A 19,507-nucleotide genomic window follows, 5' to 3' on the forward strand; every position below is an offset into this window, starting at 1 on the left:
TGTCATATCTGGATCTTCATTGATGCAAAAAAAGCCCGATTAAAATGAAAGAAAATATAATATAATACAATTGAATATAATATAATAGAGGGGGTGAAATTCTAATACGAGGCTACACTTGCAAGAGCGTGTAACTAAAGGCTGGGCACCTCCTATCGGGCAAATAAATACGCAATGTACAAATGTATTATTAGGGAATATTGGGCGCGGCCACGCTCATGATTCATAATACACGTGCACTATCGCTCGTTCCCACGCTCGTTCACATAGCGAGCTGTTGCGAGGGGGATAGGATCGTGAACGCGCGGGCAGATCATCAGAGAAGAGCAGCGAACACGTCACGGATCTGTAGCGACGGAGAGAGAGATGCTGAGTTGACAGCGAGAGAAGGAGAAAAGGGACGATTAGATAAAACTCATTATCCCTGCTGCTAAATTCACATGTGTGCGTGTGAACATCAGCTGCAGAATCAACACCACATGGATAACGCACCCACTATGGAATTCCACTCGATGTCTCAACATTCCATCAAGACAAACATAAAGGTTTTTTTGTAACCACACCCGGCTTCTTTCGGATCAAGGATTGGAGTGGCTAAGGTATGGACACCGCTGCTATGCAATCGGATGACACTGACAGCTAGCTAACATTAGCTGATGTCAACATACAGGGATAGAGTAGGCCACATTAGCTACATTTTAAAAGGATTGATGCAACATAGCATCGCTGCCAAGGTCGTTCCATAGCTAGATGCAGTACGATTCTATTCTAGAACGCAACGCTTTCCCCATAGCTAAATCAATGCAAAGAGGCACTCTAGCATAGCCCGTGTGTACGCTGTGCGTGTACGCGCAATCGTAAATCCACTAGGCTTGCTAATTACGCCGCTTCGCTATGCAACAACAGGCGCGGAGGTGGCACATTGCAACCACCAATTAGCCAGTTACATAGTTATTGCATTGTAACAGCTGCCTGTAAGTCATGCGCATTTCTATTGTCTATTGACCACATGCCATTCATGCCATGGTTATGTTAAGCTGACGTGTGTGTGTGTGTTTGTGTATGAGAGAGCGAGAGAGAGAGGGGAGGGGGAGAGGAGATGCACAGCAAGCTACAATCCACATGCAAATACATTTTTCATATCAGCTTTGTCACTCAAGTAGTACAGTACTGAATTCATTGCTTGACATGGTGTGGAAAGACGTTAGCCATTACATGATTATTATGCCACCTGATTCAAGATCCAGAACAAGTTAGTTGAGAAGAATATCTTATCAACAGTACAAGGCAAACATTACAATACAGAGGCTTACGAACAATCAATTCCTACTTTATTCAGTCAATTGATCAATTACAGTAGACTACATGCACTGTAGTAAGGTTCTGATAGTGAGAGAGACAACCCCATCATCATTCACTACTATCATGCCCACTCACTCTGTACTGTAGCATCATTCTTTGGGTGGAGATGGAACGGGCCTGGCCGGGGATGGAGCAGGGCCTACCCATCCCATCCCCATGCTGGCAAAGCTCCAGGGCTTTAAACAGAGAGATGACTGAACAGCCAGGCCCATGGCAGCAGCTCGGGAATCAGACACTCACTCCTTTCATCTCCAGAGGAGGGCGTCGCAAATGGCACCCTATTCCACTACGTAGTCCACTGCTTTTGACCAAAACTCGGGCTCTGTATAAGGAATAGGTTGGAAGGTGTCTCTGGTCCACTGGGCCAGGCTGAGGCTGCTGTAATACCCTCTAATTAATTAGATTAAAGCAAACATGGGAGATGTTTCCCCTAGTTTAATGAGCCCTGGTTATCGTGTTGACTTGACGTGTGTGTTTGGGGTGGAGAATGTATGTGTGTGTGTGTGTGGGGGGGGGGGGGTCTGTGTGGGTGTGTGACTGCTCAGACTCATAGGAATGGAAGTAGGCCTATCCAACAGATATCCATCTGTCATTTCATCATTCCTGCTCTATTACTGTGGCACGCAGTCTTCCAGTTCTCCGGAGAGCAGGGCAGCAGGCAGGGCAGCAGGCAGCACATTTAAGTAGTTCAATTGCCACGGAGTCAGGCAGCATGATTCACGGCCAGACTGAGATGGGTGGCAAAGATTTATCATGACTGGTCTGAGACCAAATCTCTGCAACCAATGTGTTATTCTGATTCACGATTTGCATTGAGAGGTGTCAGAACAGCAGTGTTGTGTTGACCAGTGAGTCACACAAATATGTCCCAAATGGCACCCTATAGGCTATGGTGCACTACTTTTGCAAAAGTGGTGCACTTAAAAGGGAGCAGGGTGCCGTTTTGGATTCATTCCACAACCATGTGGACCAGCCACCTGCTGGCTGAGTGAAATGGTTCTGGACTGGCTCTGAGGCAGCAGGCTGCTTTCTGGCCCTGTATTCGTAAACCATCTCAAAGAAGGAGTGCTGATCTAGGATCAGGTTTTCCCTATCCAGATACTGTAATCTTATTCACTATGATCTGAAAGTCAAGACTGATCCTAGATCAGCACTCTGAGATGCTTTATAAATACAGATCTTATTTTGTTTAGTGCTTTCATGAACACTTTGAGGTGATTCTGTAAAATGAAAAGCGCTTTACAAATGTAATAAATTATTATTGGCCCAGATGGAGAGATTGAAGAGAGGATACTTCCACGACTTCCACTGTACAAACTAGTGCTGTTTTTCGAACAGAACTGTATCGAACTCCATGGAGGGAGATTGGAATAAAAATCCTCTGTGTGCTTGAAATGTAGGCTTCTGCAGAGTGCGTTATATTAGTGGCTTCTCGCACAGAGACAGGGAGGTTGGGCTTCCCTGACTGTGTGTAACTTTCCTGCCTCGGGGTTTTAGCGGAAGATGGATGTTTCTCATTTTGACCTTCAGACAGAGTTCATTTTAGGCCCTCTGTGTGATTTCATTTTGGGCTGCTGCTGCACTGATTAGGCCTATATTCAGACAGGAATCCAGCCAATCTCTTAACATCACTCTTTTCCCCGACACACTTATCTTTTCTCTACTGTTACTACACCACACTAAATGCATGCTACTCTGCTGGTCTTATCTGGAACGTGAACTATCTGTGTCCTTAAAAAAAAGCTCCTGACATCCATGGAGGGGTGCTTTGACTTCATGACTGCTGTCCTCTGCAGTCTGAAGGAGAGGAGATGGAGGGAGAGAGTGGGAGGAAGAGAGAGAGGGAGGGAGAGTGGGGGAGAGAGGGAGAGTGGGGGGGGGAGAGAGAGACAGCGAGAGTGAGCAGAGAGAGCGCTGCTGCTGAGCTAAGGCCACTGACTCCCAACAACGTGTCAACAACATTGTGTCAGATGTCACGGTCTTGATTTCACTGTGATGTAACGGTGTCTGTCCCTGTGCTGTACTTGACGTTTCCCACCCCTGTCCCATTGCATCTTGGGATTGCTCCTGTGCCGGGGAGACGCTGACACTGATGTCATGTCCTGTGACCAAAGAATGCTCCGCGCCCTTGTTGCATAATGCTGGAGCAGCCTACTTGTTCCACACACAGGATGCTGAAGAAAGGTTCTCATCACGGTGGTAGAGACCAGAAGTTAGAGCAGCCTTAAGGGCAGTAAATAGCAGAACGAGGCAGCAAAATAGTGTCCGGTTTATTAACAGTGAAAGGTTGTTCCAGGTGAATGACGAAATCCAATGAATACTTACATTATCTACAAAGGTATTTACAAAATGAACAGACTTTGAATATACAGTTTTAAATATAAATGGGAAACCTAAGCCTCAGGCCTACTCCTCCAAACCAACTATAGCAGGTGGGGTATACCAAGCTGTGGAGAGTCTCCCCACACAGACGACATACCAGAGCTAGAGCTTAACTGAAGCTGGTCCATACCGTTAATCATGGAGCTCTTTACATAAATATGGAATTACATAATGTAACAGCATCTTCATTATACCCACATTAACATATTTAGGCTCTTAACCATTCCTGGCTTATCCTCAAAGCAGGAATACATTCAATTGAATGAATATAGATGAATTTCATAGCAATAGTTCTGCAGGCCAACAGGCGGCAAAACGTATTGTGCAGCCGCTCACCCGTGTGCGCTCCCATTACGCACAGACATGGCGGACAAGAAGTCATAGAGCGCCCCGAGACGCGAACTTCAAACACATTACAATATGGATATAAACACTCTTCTTTCTCGTCGGTGCAGCGAGTGTTCATGTATCTCTGAACGTCGCGTGCACTTGGAAGATTGAAAAAGTGTCAAATACCGCATTTAAATATGAATCTGAAATGCTTCATAATGCCGCTTCACCAAACATTTCCTCGACACAGAATTAGCCTTGCGCACTGTAAATACTCATGCTATTGGCAAAAGAACATCGGTATATACATTTAGGATACATGAATTACTAGATATATGGGGAAACAATTTAGAAGGTGAATTAAATCAGGCGCGTAGGTGACGAGAGCTACCGAGGCAGCTTCGTCACAATCGCACAATGGGTGTGTGGAGCTGTGTGGTGGCGCTGTGGGCTTGAGAGAGAGCTTGCATGAGACACCTGGGAGCAGCCGTTGTGGCAGCTGCACTTAGGCCATGCAGCACAAACGAGGCTTAGTTAGCGCAGGCTACTCCTCAACCCGGGAAGTCAACTTTCAATATCCAGGTTTCAGTCATAAAGCCCATAGGCCCCACCTCAGCTGTCATCGGCATATCATCTACACAGGCTAGTGGACATTCCTCCTGCACACAGCACTTTACACCAACAACATATGCATACGCACTTTATGACATGTGCTGGTGTACAAAGGGCTTTTATGAATCAATTTGATTTGACTTGATGATGCAGCCCTTGGTAGAGGAAGCGTCCATCAAAGCTATGTCTAAAAGGGTTGCAACATTATGGTACGTTGATTGTGGTGGTCTTTCTGTGTGTTCTACCTCTCTCCTGGCCTGCTGTTTAGGTTTCCACAGGGTCCTGATGCCCGGCACAATCGAATAAGGCTGGTCGTCGGTAGCAAGAGTCGCAGCAGGGGAGGAAGCATAAAGAAAGCAGCAGTGAGCCCACCACCGGCGGAATGAGTGCTACGGCGACAGAGGAAGCTGACATCCTAACTGTGCTCGTCCTGGTCAAGGAACGATGGAAAGTGGTAAGCGCGCGTGTGTGTGTAAGCGTATGTCGGTGTGTCTCACCGTTAACTTATGTCATGTTTTCACCCCCTCTGCAAGCACAAATTCCTCACAACAAGGCTATCTTTGTCCTCCAAGCGTCGCTTAAGCTCTCCCCTGTGTCCCTATCTTCTCCGTCTCACCTACTGTCCTGGACAGTTTGGGGTCAACTCCCTTTGTGTGCAGTGCACATGCAGCGTTCTGTCACGAAGTGGAGTGGAACTTAATATAGCAGCAGAGTAGCTATTTGTAGCCACTCGGTGTGCTTTTCTCAGCACTCAGGACTTGGCCCTATCCCCCTGTCCTCTCCGCTCCACCAGGGCGTGGTGTGTGTGTGCTTGAGCGTGTGCGCTTGAGCGACGGTGTGTATGCTTGCGGGAGTTTGTGCGTGTGTGTGTGTGTGTGTGTACTTGCACGAGTGTGTGTGTGTGTGTGTGTGTTTGCATGCCCGTGTCTCCTGGCCATCACAGAGCCAACAGGGAGGTGTGAGGTTAGTGTAGCTGGGACTGGGAGGAATACTAGGCAGTAACAAAGTACAGCGCCATGGCTCCACTTCCTGTGTATAGTACTGACTGAGGAACTGATGTTACGCAACTCTGCCACTGCTAATCCATTTGAGATGAGCTGCTTCTGTCACACACAATTGTGTGTGTGGATACTGATAAGAGAGGGAGAAACATGTAAATATGTCTGTGGTAATTGGAAGGGGGAAGTTTGGAAGAGGAAGGGTGATGGGAAGATTTGAAAAATAAAATAATGAAGCCTATGTTTTCCACGTTATGACATGATGTTTTGCCTTGGGATGTGTGTGTAGGCAAAGAAGATTGGTGGCGGTGGCTTCGGGGAGATCTACGAGGCGTTGGACCTGCTGACCAGGGTCAGTGTTGCTCTGAAGGTGGAGTCAGCACTGCAGCCCAAACAGGTCCTCAAGATGGAGGTGGCCGTCCTCAAGAAACTCCAGGGTAAGACAGCAATTACCTGCACCCTGCCCGCTGGCTTCTGCCCCCTGCCCACCCTACACTAAACTCAACCACAACCCCCTGCCCTACCACTCAAACTCAACCACAACCCCCTGCCCTGCCCTAAACTCAACCACAACCCCTGCCCTAACTCAACCACAACCCCTGCCCTAACCTCAACCACAACCCCCTGTTCTAACCTCAACCACAAGCCATCTGTCCTAACCTCAACCACCTCGGCCCTAAACTCAACCTCTCCTAACCTGACCAGTAGTAATTTAAAAGTACATTAGGTTGAATGTCTAATCTCAATAAATTGAATTTATGTTTTCTTAAAGGTACATGCTCTATTTTATAAGGCAAGGCGATACTGACACTGAAGGGTAATATGCAGAGAGAGAAAACAAGGAAGTGTTGGCAGCGGGGATACAGGACACAGAGTGTAAAAGGGCATCACTACTGGTGTGTATAGGGGGCTCCCGAGTGGCGCAGCGGTCTAAGGCACTGCATCTCAGTGCTTGCGGCGTCACTACAGACACCCTGGTTCGAATTCAGGCTGTATCACAACGGCCGTGATTGGGAGTCCCACAGGGCGGTGCACAATTGGCCCAGCGTCGTCTGGGTTTGGCCGGTGTACGCCGTCATTGTAAATAAGAATTTGTTCATAACTGACTTGCCTAGTTAAATAAGGTTACATTTATAAATGTAAATGACCCTAGCCTGGCTTCAAATCAAACTCTTGATAAAAATCCTCCTTCATAGCAGCGGATCAACAGACCAATTAGGAGAGGAGTTCCTTTGGGGGGCATTTTGTTTTCTTTTTCTTCCTTCCTCTCTCTCTGTCTCTCTCCTCCCCGGCCTTCTTCCCCTCTGTCTGTCTTTCTGTTTCTCTCTTTCTCTGCTCTCTTTTTTTATTTTCTTGTTTTCCCTCTCTTCCTTCTCCCTGCCCTTTTCCCCTCTCTGTCAGTTTTTGTCTCTCGTTCCCGAAAATCAATGGCCTGAGAAGGATCGTGTTTGCTTTCTAGTGGTTGTGTGTCCGTGTGTGAGTGTGTGCGTGTGTATAATGGTTGTGTGCTGGAGGATTATGGTTCTGTAGCGTCCTGAGGGAAAGAGGATGTAACTTGAAACGTGCTCAACTCTTCCCGTTCTCCCATCCCCCCAACATGTCTCCCCGAGCCTCTTTTTCTCAACCGACATTGACTGAAAGGCTTAAAGGAAGCCTTTTGTAGATTATTTTATGGGAGAGAAAAAAACGTGTATGGTAGGCCTTCTCAAACTTCTCGAGCATTTGTACGCCGTCAAATATAATGATGCCGGGAATGGGAGGAGGAAAAGGACGAGAGAGAGAGAGGGGTCGAGAATGGAGTGAAAGATTGAGTGTACGGGAGAGTAAGAGTGGGGTCTCTCCCTGTGCTGAAGGGTGTGGCCGGAGTCGGGCTGTGCAGCAGAGTCTCCTGAGACTTGCACGCACACACACACTCCATAAATCAGCATGGGCCACGGGCAAGCTGTCAGAGGCGAGTTGTGGGCTGGATGGGGGGAGGGGCAGTGGAGCACATTGGATGGCCAGTAGAAATATACACGTGCTGATTGGATAAGGATTAGATTAGATTATGCTTGATCGTTTTATCCAAACTATTCTATTCAATATGAATTGTATTCTATTCTCCCCCAGGTAAAGACCACGTGTGTCGCTTTGTCGGGTGCGGCCGCAATGATCGCTTCAACTACGTGGTGATGGAGCTTCAGGGTCGTAACCTGGCCGACCTGCGGAGGAGTATGACGCGGGGCACGTTTACAATCAGCACCACCCTGAGACTGGGACGACAGATACTAGAAGCTATAGAGAGCATCCACTCTGTTGGCTTCCTGCACCGAGACATCAAACCGGTGAGACGGGGTCAGAGGTGTGTGTGTGAGGGGGTAGGGCTGTTGCGGTGACCGTTTTACCGCCACCGCAGTGAAATCCTAGGTGACCGTTGAGTCACGGTAATCTCCTTTTATGCACTCTGGACATGTGTTGGTAGTACCCAACTCACTAACGGTCATCAGGTCACTAATGGTCTGGTACTCAGGTCTCTGTTGTCCCTCTAACCACTCTGACATCAATGCAAATACAATGGAAAATCACATCAAACTCTTATCATCAAAACAGTATGTGCTTTTAAAACTTACCTCACTGTGATTGATCACTTTGAAGAATGAAGTTCAACAACAGGTGAAACTGAGTGGAAAACTCTCTCTCTCTCTCTTCATCTCTCTCTCTTCATCTCTCTCTCTTCATCTCTCTCTCTTTCTCTCTCTCTTCCTCTCTCTCTCTCTCCTCTTCCTCTTCTCTTCTTCTTTCCTCTTCTCTCTCTCTCCTCTCTTCTCTTCCTCTCTCTCTTCTCTCTCCTCTTCTCCTTTCCTCTCCTCTTCCTCTCTTCTCTCTTCTCTCTCTCTTTCTCTCTCTTTCTCTCTTTCCTCTCTCGCTCTCTTCTTCCTCTCTTTCTCTCTCTCTTCCTCTCTTTCTCTTCCTCTCTTTCTGTCTCTCTTCCTCTCTGTTCTCTCTTCTCTCTCTCTCTCTCTCTCTCTCTCTCTCTCTCTCTCTCTCTCTCTCTCTCTTCTCTCTCTCTCTTTATCTCACTAACCGCTTCTTCTTTCCATTCTCTCCTAGTCCAACTTTGCCATGGGCCGTTTTCCCAGTACCTGTAGGACCTGCTACATGCTGGACTTTGGTCTAGCTCGCCAGTTTACTAACTCCTGCCAAGAGGTCCGACCGGTAAGTGTCTGTGTGGTTAGACACTGGGGGTCGGTTTCCCGGACACAGGTTAAGCCTAGTGCTAGACTAAAAAGCATGCTGAATGGAGAATCTCCATTGAAATAGCTTCTTTAGTCCAGGACTAGGTTTCCATCTATGTCCGGGAAACTGTCTGTGTCTGTCTGTTGAATGTGTGCTATTGTCATGTAAGATTCCTCCTATGTTAGTCATCCAGCAGCTTGTGAAGTCTCTCTTTCTCCCCCAGCCACGACCAGTAGCAGGTTTCAGAGGTACAGTCCGCTACGCGTCCGTCAATGCACACAAGAACAAGGAGATGGGTCGGCATGACGACCTGTGGTCTCTCTTCTACATGCTGGTGGAGTTCATGGTTGGCCAGTTGCCATGGCGAAAGATCAAAGACAAGGTAAGCATCTAGCTTGAACATTCCTTCCTGTGCGCCGACCAATCAGCAGTCTCTGAAATAATAGTCAGGATAGAGACGTACATGACTCGTAGTGGCAACGTTACCTTCGGCTAACACTGACTTACGTCACAGCTCTTGACGTCACTGCATATGAATGTACACATGCTCCTGTGTGCATAGATAAAATAGTTCCATCGTAACATGTGTGAACCCTCCCCAGGAGCATGTAGGGAAGCTGAAGGACACCTATGACCACAGGCTCATGCTGAAACACCTGCCTGCTGAGTTCACTGTCTTCCTGGATCACATCTCTAACCTGGACTACTTCACCAAACCAGACTATCAGGTAACTGTGTGTGCGGGTGGTAACATGACATATCTCTCTCCCTGAACCTACTGCATGTGTGTGTATACGGTATCTGTATCTGTTAACTGTTTAGAACTAAGCACTGCGTTAGTTCCATGTGTCAATATACAGTAAGTCACAGTTAGGGCTGTTGCGGTGACCGTATTACCGCCACGCTGGTGGTCACGAGTCATGAAGGCAGTCAAATTCCACGCGACCGTTTAGTCATGGTAATTAGGCTTCTCCAAGCTCTGATGCTGCTGATGGTCGTTAGTAACTTAACAAACTTGCTCACTGCCTGGTACTCAGCACTCTATTGTCCCTCTAATCACTCTGACATCAATGCAAATGTCTTTGAAAATCGAATCAAACACTTCATGAGCTCATGTTGCGCAACATTTCAATAGGCTATGCAGTAGCGTGAGATAACAGAGTGATGGCTTCTACTTAAGAGGAGGATCAGTTTTCTCTAGGCTAGGCCTACTGTATTTATTTCTCAACTTTCCTAATATTAAGCACACTGCTTCTCTTTACAACAGGAGAATAGCCTTCCTGACTGGCATGAAAATCAACCACGGGGAAAAGCGTCCTCCGTTCGCTATTTAAGTGCATAGATGGTCCTTTCTAAATTAAAACAAATTTCACACGTAGCTTATTTAGTATATGTAAAGATTATTTCAAGAACAGTGTGATGGGTGACAATATTAGCCCATCACTTGTGAATGATATTTTTTCACTTGTGAATGATGCCCAGCACAAGAAGCAATGTATTTTTTTGCCACATTTTCGAATCATAGTCGCACACCTCGTGTAGCCTAGCCCATAGACCTATATGTTCTAATAAGGTTTGTATCACAACTAAAGTGGATCGAGCCTGAAATACATAAGCAGCATGTGAGTATCAAGTTTGGGGAAGATCATTTTCACATAAAAATGCACCTTTTATAATAGAAGCATTACATGCATAATCGCGTTTAGGGTCACTTTTAATAATGGTGTTTTCCATTAATGCAACATTCGCACTTATAGCCTACTACCATGTGTGCATTGCTGCGCTTATAATGTGAGGAAATAGCCTAATAGTTGATCAACATTTTAAGTTAAACGTTCTGATCTGTTGCGTCAGCCACATTGCGTAAAAAAAGCTTTTTTTTAATGTTAGTGGTCATATGCATTTGGGATCTATCGCATCCCACAACAGTCCCAGACTATGTTTGGAATATTTATTTATTGCACAGAATAGAATAGGTCAACCTTTTGTACTATGGGGGATAGTAGATTGACATAGGCTAGTATTTTTGCTGTTCTTTAGGCCTACTCATCTTGTTGGCAGATGAAAAGTAAATGTGGACAGTTCTTCTAAAATCTTGGATAAGGAGGCACGCAGTTGCATCCCCGGTGTGTCTGTCTTCACTTGTAGCCTGTGAGAAAGACCCAATCACATGATGGAGCGCGCAGCACTCAGCGAGAAGGGTACAATGGCCACTGGCCGCAAAAGGCATGGATTTTTTTAGGGTGCATTACCTCCACTCAAAGGGGATGCCACCGTGAAATTCTAGGCATTATCAAGTGTTTGTCAAATTGTGAATGAGTGACTGATGTGGTGTGTACAGCCTGCGCAAAAAACAAAGCAGAGCTCGTGCCTTTCAAGCAACTTTTTAAAAATCATCATTAGAGCACCAGCTGTTCCGGACGACTGTGTGATCATTCTCTGCATAGCCGATGTGAGCAAGACCTTTAAACAGGTCAACATTCACAAAGCCGCGGGGCCAGACGGATTAACAGGACGTGTACTCAAAGCATGTCTTCACTGACATTTTCAACCTCTCCCTAGCCAAGTCTGTAATACCTATCTATGTTTCAAGCAAACCACCATAGTCCCTGTGCCCAAGAAAGCGAAGGTAACCTGCCTAAATGACTACCGCCCCGTAGCACTCATGTCGGTAGCCATGAAGTGCTTTGAAAGGCTGGTCATGGCTCACATCAGCACCATCATGCTAGAAACCCTAGACCCACTCTAATTCGCGCACCGCCCCAACAGATCCACAGATGACGCAATCTCAATCACACTCCACACTGCCCTTTCCCACCTGGACAAAAGGAACACCTATTTGAGAATGTTTTTCATTGACTACAGCTTAGCGTTCAACACCATAGTGCCCACAAAGCTAAGGACCTGGGACTAAACACCTCCCTCTGCAATTGGATCCTGAACTTCCTGACGGGCCGACCCCCAGGGGGTAAGGGTAGGTAACACATCTGCCACGCTGATCCTCAACACTGGGACCCCTCAGGGCTGTGTGCTTAGTCCCCTACCGGTATTCCATGTTCACCCACGACTGCATGGCCAAGCACAACTCCAACACCGTCGTTAAGTTTACTGACGACACAACAGTGGTAGGCCTGATCACCGACAACGAGGAGACAGCCTATAGGGAGGCTCTCTATAGGCTCTATAACCTCTCTCTCAGTGTGAGTGAGACAAAGGAGGTGATCGTGGACTATATGAAAAGGCGAGCTGAACAGGCCCCCATTAACATCGACGGGCCTGAAGTGGAGCGGGTCGAGAGTTTCAAGTTCCCTGGTGTCCACATCACCAACAAACTATCACGGTCCAAACACACCAAGACAGTTGTGGAGAGGGCATGACAACACCTTTTCCCCCTCAAGTGACTGAAAAGATTTGTCATGGGTCCCCAGATCCTCAATGTTCTACAGCTGAACCATCGAGAGCATCCTGACCGGTTGCATCACTGCCTGGTATAGAAACTGCTCGGCATCTGACACTAATGGCACTACAGAGGGAAGTGGGTTCTGCTCGTACATCACTGGGGCCAAGCTTCCTGACATCCAGGACATATATACTAGGCGGTGTCAGAGGAAGGCCCAAACTCCAGTCAGCCGTCATAGACTGTTCTCTTTGCTACCGCACGGCAAACGGTACTGGAGCACCAAGTCTAGGACCAAAAAGCTCCTTAACAGCTTCTACCCCCAAGCCATAAGACTGCTGAACAACTAATCAAATGGCCACCCAGACTATTTACATTGCCCCCCCTTTGTTTTTTACACTGCTGCTACTCGCTGTTTATTATCTATGCATAGTCACTTTACAAATTACCTCGACTAACCTGTACCCCTGCACATTGATTCGGTACTGGTACCCCCTGTATGTAGCCTTGTTATTGTTATGTAAATTGATTGTGTTACATTTTGTTTAATTACATTTTTTTTTTTACTTTAGTTTATTTCGTAAATATTTTATTAACTCTATTTCTTCAACTGCGTTGTTGGTTAAGGGCTTGTAAGTAAGCATTTCACGGTAAGGTCTACCTACACCTGTTGTATTCGGCGCATTTGACAAATAACATTTGATTTGATTTGATTTTGTTACATGGATTTATTAGACTTGTTAAAATGTAGATTTTAGCCAGCAGATGCTAAATGTGTTTATGTTAATTAACGGTCAATTACCGTGAGACCGACAGTTATTTGCTTGACAATCACCGGCTGACTAAATTTTGTGATCGCCACAGCCCTATTCACAGTCAATTTTTGTCTATGAAGGCGAGGAGACAGAATAGAGAAGGATTTTTAAGCCTTGAGACAATTGAGACATATTTTTAACATACACAATCCATAAGTGCCTTTGAACAGGATACGGTAGTAGGTGCCAGGCGCACCAGTTTATGTCAAGAACTGCAATGCTCCTGGGTTTTTCACACTCAACAGTTTCCTGTGTGTATCAGGAATGGTCCACCACTCAAAGGACATCCAGCCGACTTGACACAGCTCTGGGAAGCTTTGGAGTCAACATGGGCCAGCATCCCCGTGGGGTGCGCAACTCAATATTAGGAAGTCGTGCCTTATGTTTGGTATACTCAGTGTCTTTTTGCAGAATGACTGATTGTCTACATAATATTGGATTGTCTTCAAAATGTCATAGCAGTGAGTGTCTGAATGTCTGATCGTTCTTGGAGTACTAAGTATCAGTCAGCCAGTCAGTCAGTGATGTCGTACAAGCCCTTAGGTATCTCAGGATATGACATCATGTGACTTCCTGTTGTGTCGTAGCTGCTGATGTCAGTGTTTGACAACAGTATGAAGACCTACAACGTGGTGGAGAATGACCCGTATGACTGGGAGAGGACTGGGTCGGATGGTACTCTGACCATCAACGCCACAGCCACCACACCACAGCACCACACACGCCTCACGCCTGCACACATGGGGTAAGAGACTGGGAATCATGGACTAGCTGTTTGAAAGTCCACTGAGGGTTTAGGGGTTTCTTGTCTCTTTCACAATCTCACACTGGTTTTAAAAACAACTATAACTTGTTTACAGAATGAATGAATCTACCTGTTGAATGAATGGATGAATCTTCCAGTTGCTGTCAGTTAGTGACACCATAGTAACATCTACTCTATGATTCCAGAATGGCGAATGCGTCCCTGGTCCCTGGGGACCTGGCGAGGGAGAACACAGACGACGTGCTGCAGGACGAGCAGCTCAGTGACAATGGGGAGAACAACCCTCCTCCAGAACGCCTCCCTGGATCCCCCAGCATGCCCCGGGCCAACCAGGAAGCTGACGTCTGGGAGATGCTGGACCGTGACCGCAACCGCATCAGGACAGCTGTCTGGAAGGTATACACACACACACGTGAACACACACCCACACACACACACCAGCACACACGTATACACACACCCATATCCCTTACCACTCCATCCCCTGGTTCCATCCCCACCAGGCAGCCACAGAGGAGGAGCACAGCAACAACCAGGTGGGTCTCCAGAGCCCACACGCCAACCCCAGTCTGGGCTCTCCTGTCCGGCTACACTCTGAGATGGTGGGGGCCTCAGGGCAGGACGGTGGTGGTCCTCTGCTCAGGAAGCTTCGTAACATCCACAGCTTTGAGCTGGACAGGAGGTTGACCCTAGAGGCCAAGCCCAGCCCTGAACGCTTCCTGGAGGCATGGTCAGTACCCTTACTAACCACCTGTATCTCTATGCTTCTACGCTATTACTTGCAATCAGGAATGGGACTTAGCTGAGAAATAAATATATTAGTACTAGAAAGCTGGGATCCTCCTCTTTTTAGCGGCAACCATCAAAACTCTGCTTTCACACGAGATTGCATGTAGAAATGTCTGGACACTTATTTCACTACACGCGTCAAACCTGTTTGAGGAGCAGCCTCTCGCTGCGTACAGGTGATATTCTACCTAAACTCTGTATGCCATGGACTCTCTAACCCAGTTCCTGCAGCTACCTAGTGCTTAATTTTGGGAAACTAAGTGAAATCTGTTTTGGAACATCGACAGAAACATGTTTTCCCAACCAAATATATTTTATTAAGCTGTTGACAGCCCCTCTCCCTCTACGCGCTCGAGAAAGGAATGAACAAATTCACTATAATCGTAGACAAACTACTCTTAAGCCACCCTGCGCAATCCGTGAACCAACATCATCGACTTGGCCTATACGTTCTCTCCCAGACTCATGGACAGAACGTTTGGAGCGGAGCATAAGGCCATCCAGTATGCATAATAACAGTCCACACTCAAAGGTGATTACTAGAGTTTTGTTGAATTTTGTATATTAGGCTATTGTTATTTTAATTCAGGCTTTTTGGGGGGGATTGAGGCCGTATAGACCTATGCTTATGTATAAACTCTAAAATGCAATGGGTGTTCTACATGCAACTTCTTAAATGCTTAAATGAATCACCACTTTAGTAAGAGTCCATTTCGTTGCGTATCCAATTGGTAGTTACAGTCTTGTCTCATTGCTGCAACTCCCGTACGGACTCGGGAGAGGCGAAGGTCAAGAGCAGTGCGTCCTCCGAAACACGACCCAACCAAGCTGCACTGTTTCTTGACACAATGCCCACTTATCCCGGAAACCAGCCGCGCCAATGTGTCGCGATGGGACAAGGACATCCCTGCCGGCCAAACCCTCCCCTAACCCGGATGACACTGGGCCAATTGTGCGCCGCCCCATGGTTCTCCCGGTCGCAGCCGGCTGCGACAGAGCCTGGACTCGAACCCAGAATCTAGTGGCACAGCTAGCACTGCGATGCAGTGCCATAGACCACTGCGCCACTCGGGAGGCCGAGTGTTTGTGATTTTCAAATGTATTTGCATTGATGTCAGAGTGGTTAGAGGAACAATAGAGACCTGAGTACCAGACAATTTGTGACCTGATGATCGTTAGAGAGTTGGGTACTACCAACGCATCAGTGCCATTCATGTCAAAGCGCATAGGAGATTACCGTGACTCAAACGGTCACGTGGAATTTGACTGCGGTCATGACTGCAGGTGTGGAGGTAATACGGTCACCGCAACAGCCCTACTCCTGTCCTGTCTTTTCTGAATGCCCTTGACTTTAAGGTGTTCTCTACATAAGAACACCTGCCAAATGACTAACATGTTAATGTCTTTCTGTCTGGCTGTCTTTCTCTCTCTCTCTCTCTCTCTCTCTCTCTCCAGCTCAGTGAAGCAGCAGGGTTGTGGGCAGGAGAAGGGGTCTGAGGTGGGCCAGGGTCTGTCTGTACCCGCTGTTGGTGCCACAGCGCTAGGTCGAGCTGGTGGCTCTGACCGAGTCTGGCACTACGACGAGGAGTTCATATCTGGTGGTGGCACCAACGGTAGCTCGCCCAAACCTGTCTCCCCTCACTCCCCTGGCTCCCTGGAGCAAGGCGAGGGGGCACCCAGCAGCGGAGGCTTCGTGGCCCTCAACCTGAGCTCCGGCAGGGGGGAGGTGGACTCCAGGGAGTGGGTGATGGTGGAGAGGCCCAGCGAATCCCCAGGGACAGGAACTGGGGCGAAGGCTACGACCAGCCCCTCTGAGGAGGAAGAAGAGGACCTGGAGGTGCTGGAGGTACCCCTGGGGGCAGGGGAGGGGTCAAGGGGGAGCCCAAGTCCTGGTCAGGTCCATGGGGACAGGAATGGGAACCTCCAGGGGTCACCAGGGTCCAGGAGAGGACCCCCTAGAGTGGACAGGCTGGAGCTGAGTGTGGGACACCCGGGAAGCCTGCCCCCCATCACCCCGACTAGCCCTGCTGAGGGCCTGACTGAGGGAGTACTCACACAGGTAAGGACCTGTCGTGTCTTTGGCTATGCCGGATTAAGTGATATGACATGCTATTCTATAAAATCCTTTCTATGTAATTAATATTACCTGATTGAGCTAATCATGTAAATGTAATTAACTAGAAAGTTGGGGCACCACGAAATAATATTTATAGAGCAGTTATCTTCCGAATAAACTCTTAAAGACCTAGTAATATTTTACATCAATAGCAGTCAATATTTATCGTCACCTTATTTCAGTCTCATCTGAAAGTTGTAAATTCTTGGTTATCTTCACGAACCCTGGCTAACAAGTTGAATCAGCAATACAAAATTGGGTTTAATTATTTATTTACTAAATACCTAACTAATCACACAGAATTACATATACACAGAATGAATCATACCTTGATTACAAATGATGTCATAAAGGAAAATGTCCCTAGCGGACGGAACAGATATGACAGCTGGTTACACAAAGAAAAGGGGGTTGGGTTTGAGTGAAAGAGCGGGAAGACTGAAGAACAAAGGGAGAAGCGATGTCTCTATCGGGCCGTAGGCAGCTACTGTATCGTAAATACAGAATCTTATGCATTCTAAATTACCGCCCATTTGGAAAAGGAAAATGCTATAAATATTTACTCTGAGCTGCGCTTCAATAGGTTGGTGGTAGATGGAAGCCCGTGTTGCCCAACAGAGTCCTTTGTCCTTTGAAGTGTGTCTCTGGTGGTGAACGGATTACGTTGTAGTGTCGTCGTTGTGTGGTAGACGGGATACTCTGTCTCTTCTCTTCTAGCCCTCGTTTACAGCGGCCGTTGCTAACTCAACGGCTAGGAGGTATCACTTCTGTAGCGAATAAGAGTTCAAAGTTCATACCATTCGCAACCAAAGCTCACGCTGAGGTTGGCTTCGTTCTGTAGTTATTATCTGAATCCTTCTGACATCGGACCGTCATCCTAATGTACCGTTTCGTCAAGGGCTTATATAGTGGAGGGAGAAGGGTGTGTTTCATAGTTTATAAACCATGTGTCTTCAAGGGGCGGGCCACTGATTGAGCAGAGCCCTAACCTTATGAAAACCCAAATCTCTCATTTGGAAGCTAAAGTTACATTTCATCTTTTCACAAATAATTGTATATTTAAACATTTGAATTGCACAACAATTCCATGTGAATCGGATAACTATAATGTGTAGACTTTCCCAGATACAGTTTAGGTCGTCCCGTCATCAGTCATAATGTCTCAGATGACAACCGAACTGACATCATATTCATTAAGTACCAACGCATATTTTCAACTGGTTCTATTACCGAAATATGGTTCCTTTCCCTCCACTTGTTTAATGTTCCCAGACTCTCTATGTTTAACAAAGAGTCCCTCTGTAGAGTCAAGAGAGAGGGAAGGGAGAAAGGTATTTATGGGGGGGGGGTCATAAACCTTACCCACAGGCCAACGTCATGACAGACCTCATGGACTAGTATTGCACAGTTCACTGTAACACACTTCACTATTATATTACATACCTCACTGTAACACACTTCACTATTATATTACATACGTCACTATAACACACTCACTATTATATACTTCACTGTAACAAACTTCACCTTTATATTACATACCTCACTGTAACACACTTCACTATTATATTACATACTTCACTGTAACACACATCACTGATTACAATTCGCTGTAACACACTTCACTATTACATCTCGCTGTAACAGCACTTCACTATTATCAATTACATACTTCACTGTAACACACTCACTATTACATCTCGCTGTAACACACTTCAATATTATTTACATACTTCACTGTAACACACTTCACTATTACATCTCGCTGTAACAGCACTTCACCATTATATTACATACCTCACTGTAACACACTTCACTATTATATACTTCCACTGTAACACACTTCACCTTTATTTACATACCTCGCTGTAACACACCCTTAACTATTATATTACATACTTCACTGTAACACACTTCACTATTATAATACATACTTCACTGTAACACACATCACTATTACATCTCACTGTAACACACTTCACTATTATATTACATACTTCGCTGTAACACCACTTCACTATTACATCTCGCTGTAACACAACTTCACTATTATATTACATACTTCACTGTAACACACTTCACTATTACATCTCGCTTGTAACACACTTCAACTATTATTTACATACTTCACTGTAAACACCACATCACTATTACATCTCACTGTAACACACTTCACTATTATATTACATACTTCACTGTAACACATGTCCACTATTACATACTTCACTGTAACACACATCACTATTTACATCTCGCTGTAACACACTTCACTATTATATTACATACTTCGCTGTAACACACTTCACTATTACATCTCGCTGTAACACACTTCACTATTATATTACATACTTCACTGTAACACACATCACTATTACATCTCACTGTAACCACACTTCAATATTATATTACATACTTCGCTGTAACACACTTCACTATTACATCTCGCTGTACACAACTTCACCTATATATTACATACTTCACTGTAACACACATTATTACATCTCACTGTAACACACTTTCACTATTATATTACATACTTCACTGTAACACACATCACTATTACATCTCGCTGTAACACACTTCACTATTATATTACATACCTCACTGTAACACATGTCACTATTAACGTACCTCACTGTAACACACTTCACTATTGTATTACATACCTCATTGTAACACACTTAACTATTATATTTACATGCTTAACTGTAATCCCTTCCTAAA

The 19,507-nt window shown here is 46.0% G+C and overlaps 1 protein-coding gene across 3 annotated transcripts in view; it reads left to right on the plus strand.

Moving 5' to 3' along the window:
• Nucleotides 1-127: 127 nt before the first annotated feature.
• LOC111968451 (tau-tubulin kinase 2) overlaps nucleotides 128-19,507 on the plus strand; it is a 25,078-nt gene continuing 5,698 nt past the window's right edge. Inside the window, exons 1-11 of one of the 3 annotated variants that reach the window (XM_023994006.2) lie at nucleotides 128-599; nucleotides 4,955-5,140; nucleotides 5,974-6,121; nucleotides 7,794-8,008; nucleotides 8,775-8,879; nucleotides 9,124-9,282; nucleotides 9,503-9,628; nucleotides 13,700-13,857; nucleotides 14,064-14,274; nucleotides 14,382-14,608; nucleotides 16,123-16,726. In XM_023994006.2, coding sequence (XP_023849774.1) covers nucleotides 5,069-5,140; nucleotides 5,974-6,121; nucleotides 7,794-8,008; nucleotides 8,775-8,879; nucleotides 9,124-9,282; nucleotides 9,503-9,628; nucleotides 13,700-13,857; nucleotides 14,064-14,274; nucleotides 14,382-14,608; nucleotides 16,123-16,726 — 2,025 coding nt within the window. In that variant the 5' untranslated portion in view covers nucleotides 128-599; nucleotides 4,955-5,068. Of the gene's footprint in view, nucleotides 600-3,948; nucleotides 5,141-5,973; nucleotides 6,122-7,793; nucleotides 8,009-8,774; nucleotides 8,880-9,123; nucleotides 9,283-9,502; nucleotides 9,629-13,699; nucleotides 13,858-14,063; nucleotides 14,275-14,381; nucleotides 14,609-16,122; nucleotides 16,727-19,507 lie in introns of those variants that run through there. The other 2 variants (XM_023994004.2, XM_023994005.2) reach the window with 2 other exon arrangements.

The sequence above is a fragment of the Salvelinus sp. IW2-2015 genome, linkage group LG9, assembly GCF_002910315.2.
Source record: "Salvelinus sp. IW2-2015 linkage group LG9, ASM291031v2, whole genome shotgun sequence".
NCBI classification, from domain to species: Eukaryota; Metazoa; Chordata; class Actinopteri; order Salmoniformes; family Salmonidae; genus Salvelinus; species Salvelinus sp. IW2-2015.